Genomic DNA, 2799 nt, shown 5'->3' with positions numbered 1-2799 from the left:
TCTGTTTGTTTATGGAGACCGAGGGAACAATGTTGAGAATGTGAACTGCAATATTCATTGCCTCTACCCAATAACCAGGAGACAAATGAGCCTGAAAAAGAAGTGATCGGATCGCATTATTGATAGTCCTTATCATTCTTTCAGACTTACCATTTTGTTGAGATGTATGAGGACAGGAGAAACGAAATTGGATCCCATTAGAGGCAAATAAATTGCGGAAAGTGTTGTTTGCATATTCGCCTCCACCGTCGCATTGCATAGCCTGTATTTTAGTTTTGAATTGTGTCTCAACATAAGAAAAGAAGATACGAAATTTAGAGAACACATCAGACTTGCGACGAAGTGGGAAAACCCATAGAAAGTGACTGTAGTCATCAAGGAACAAAACATAATATTTAATCCCACCGATGCTTGGAACAGGTGATGTGCAGACATCAGAATGAATAAGCTGAAAAGGATGAGTTGTGAAGGAGGCAGAGTTATAAAAAGGTAATTTATTGTGTTTCCCAAGTTGACATGCCTCACAAGAAGTAGCAAGGCTGTCCTTATTACAAGAAATATAATTTGAAAAACGTAAAGAATAAAGAGAGTTGTTATTCAAATGAGCTAATCTCTTGTGCCATAAATCTGGCGACAAAGAAACCAAAGCATTGGAGGTTGAATGCGCTGGAGTTGGAAGGAAAGAGTAGAGATCTCCAGGGCTGTTACTGCACAGAAGAACCATTCGAGTCTGAAGATCCTTCACAGAAAACCCAAACGGATCAAATTCCACAGAACAAAAATTATCTTTGGTAAATTTTCTAACCGAGATTAAGTTCTTGACAATCTGAGGAGTAATAAGCACATTATTGAGAAGCATGGGACAAGATGATGTGTTTAGAATGGTATTTCCAGATGAAACGACAGGAATCCTTGAACCATTGCCAACAATAACAGAATGATTGACATCTTTAATAATACCAGACTTGAGGATACCTTGATTTGCCGCCATGTGAGAGGTTGCCCCAGAGTCCATGTACCAATCAGCACCAGAAGGATCAGCAAGTTGCATTGTGTTGAAGGCATGAGCGAAGTCAGTGGTGAGCTGCGGTGCATTGAGTGTCAGATTCGCTTGTTGATTCGTGACTGGTCGTGGGCCAAGCACCCCTCGTGTGTTTTGATTCTGCGGCATGAAAGGCCCCCAGTATGGAGGTTGCTGCCATTGTTGAAACAGGGAGTTCCAGTACATGTTGGGATTCCAGTTGTTTTGCTGTTGGCGGTTGTTGAAGTTGTTGCGACCCTTGAACCTGTTGTTATTGTTGCGACGGCTCCCACGATTATTGTTGACGTTGTTGCCTTGACGAGGTTGGTTTGGGGAGCTGGATCGATTGTCTGCAACCGTGAGGATGGTAGATGAAGATGAGTTGTCTTTGTTAACAGGCGGCTTGACAAACTTGTTGACCCGCTTTTCTTCCATCTCAAGCATATTTTGAGCGGACTCAAAGGAAGGGAAGGGTTCGCGATGTTTGATTACGTTGATGATGTTGTCAAAACGTTCGTTAAGACCATTAAGCATATACATCACAAGAGTGCGATCGGAAACAGGAGCATCAACGTTAGTGAGCAAATCAGATAGAGACTTAAGTTTTTGACAATAAACCTGAATTGTCATGTCTCCGATTTCAGTTGTCTGAAGCTCGTTGTCCAACTGAATAGCTCTTGCTTCCTTGTTGTTGCGAAACTGATTCTCAACTCGCACCCAAATATCTCTCGCCGTGCCACCAGTTTTGAAGGAACTACGAAAAAGCTTTGGTCTAAGGGTTCCATAGAGCCAAAGTTTCACGAGCCCGTCACGTTTGTGCCAAACAGCGTCGTCATCACCGTTGGGAGGGGACGTGCCGTCAATGTGGCCTGAGACGTCAAAAGCAAGACAATGCGTATGGAAGAGCTCACGCCACGCATCGTAGTTATGGTCATCTAGATCGAGGATGACTGGGATGTGATTTTTAATGTTTGTCACACCGAATGCTCTGTCAACGTGTTGAAGAGCAGCCATGGTTACGACTTGAAGAAGTAGAAAGAAAAAAAAGAAACGAAGAAGAAGAAGAGAGACAGAGAGTGTGAAGATAAAGAAGAGATTAGATAAATAGGATTTGCTCTGATACCATGAAAGTTGGGTAAATTCCCTTGTGGGATACGTTCTATTAACAGGGTTTAAATACCCAAAGTTGTTACACAATATCAGGATTTACAAGATATACAAAGATCTTATCTAAACAGACTCAGTTTGTTAGGCGAAGAATATTCCATATTCTATCAGTAGAGTGCACGGCGATGGAGGCTCTGCTATAAAAAGTACGAGTTCAAACTTTCAGAATCATCCTTCGATCTAAACTAATCAGTTGACAACAAGTTTGAGTCATGGCTAACGATTTGGTTTTCCTCTCCGATCTACAGACTGGTCGCTCTTCCTTCTTCAATCTCTCAAGCGAGGAGTTTCACACCATAGCGAGTTGATGGGTGTTGACACGTTCCTCCTTGATGCAAATGTTTTTTGTTCTTTAAACTCATGATCATTGTAGTTTTAAAATATTCCAGCTCTTCTCTTAAATTATCAAGTGTTTGTGTTCATATCTTTTATTGAACCTCTTTTGAATGAGAAATTTTGGAACCAGTCACTTGTTTAAGTAGACCTTATCGCTTACTTTCTTGGTCACAGTTTTAAAGTTCTGATTTTTTCCGCCTCATTTTTATCAGAGAATAAAACTGAGAATGAAGTATCTAAATCACCATGGAACATGAGTCATCACCGCCAGGAAG

The 2799-nt window shown here is 41.3% G+C and overlaps 1 protein-coding gene across 1 annotated transcript; it reads right to left on the bottom strand.

Annotated features, from left to right (window-relative positions):
• Positions 1-521: 521 nt before the first annotated feature.
• Positions 522-2035, bottom strand: LOC106320637. Its single transcript, XM_013759010.1, has 3 exons — positions 806-2035; positions 644-739; positions 522-539 (listed from the first exon to the last, which is right to left on the bottom strand). Exons 1-3 carry the CDS (start codon positions 2033-2035, stop codon positions 522-524), a joined length of 1344 nt encoding a protein of 447 aa, XP_013614464.1.
• Between the last annotated feature and the right edge of the window lie 764 nt (positions 2036-2799).

The sequence above is a fragment of the Brassica oleracea genome, unplaced genomic scaffold (genome assembly GCF_000695525.1).
Source record: "Brassica oleracea var. oleracea cultivar TO1000 unplaced genomic scaffold, BOL UnpScaffold00992, whole genome shotgun sequence".
NCBI lineage: Eukaryota > Viridiplantae > Streptophyta > Magnoliopsida > Brassicales > Brassicaceae > Brassica > Brassica oleracea.
This window is presented reverse-complemented; position numbering and strand designations above follow the sequence as displayed.

Excerpts from the sequence above, each read along its gene's own strand:
- LOC106320637 (XM_013759010.1), bottom strand. The coding sequence starts at position 2,035 with ATGGCTGCTCTTCAACACGTTGACAGAGCATTCGGTGTGACAAACATT. Across the intron at positions 740-805 it reads TTGTCAAGAACTTAATCTCG|GATCTTCAGACTCGAATGGT; the intron begins GTTAGAAAATTT and ends TTTTCTGTGAAG.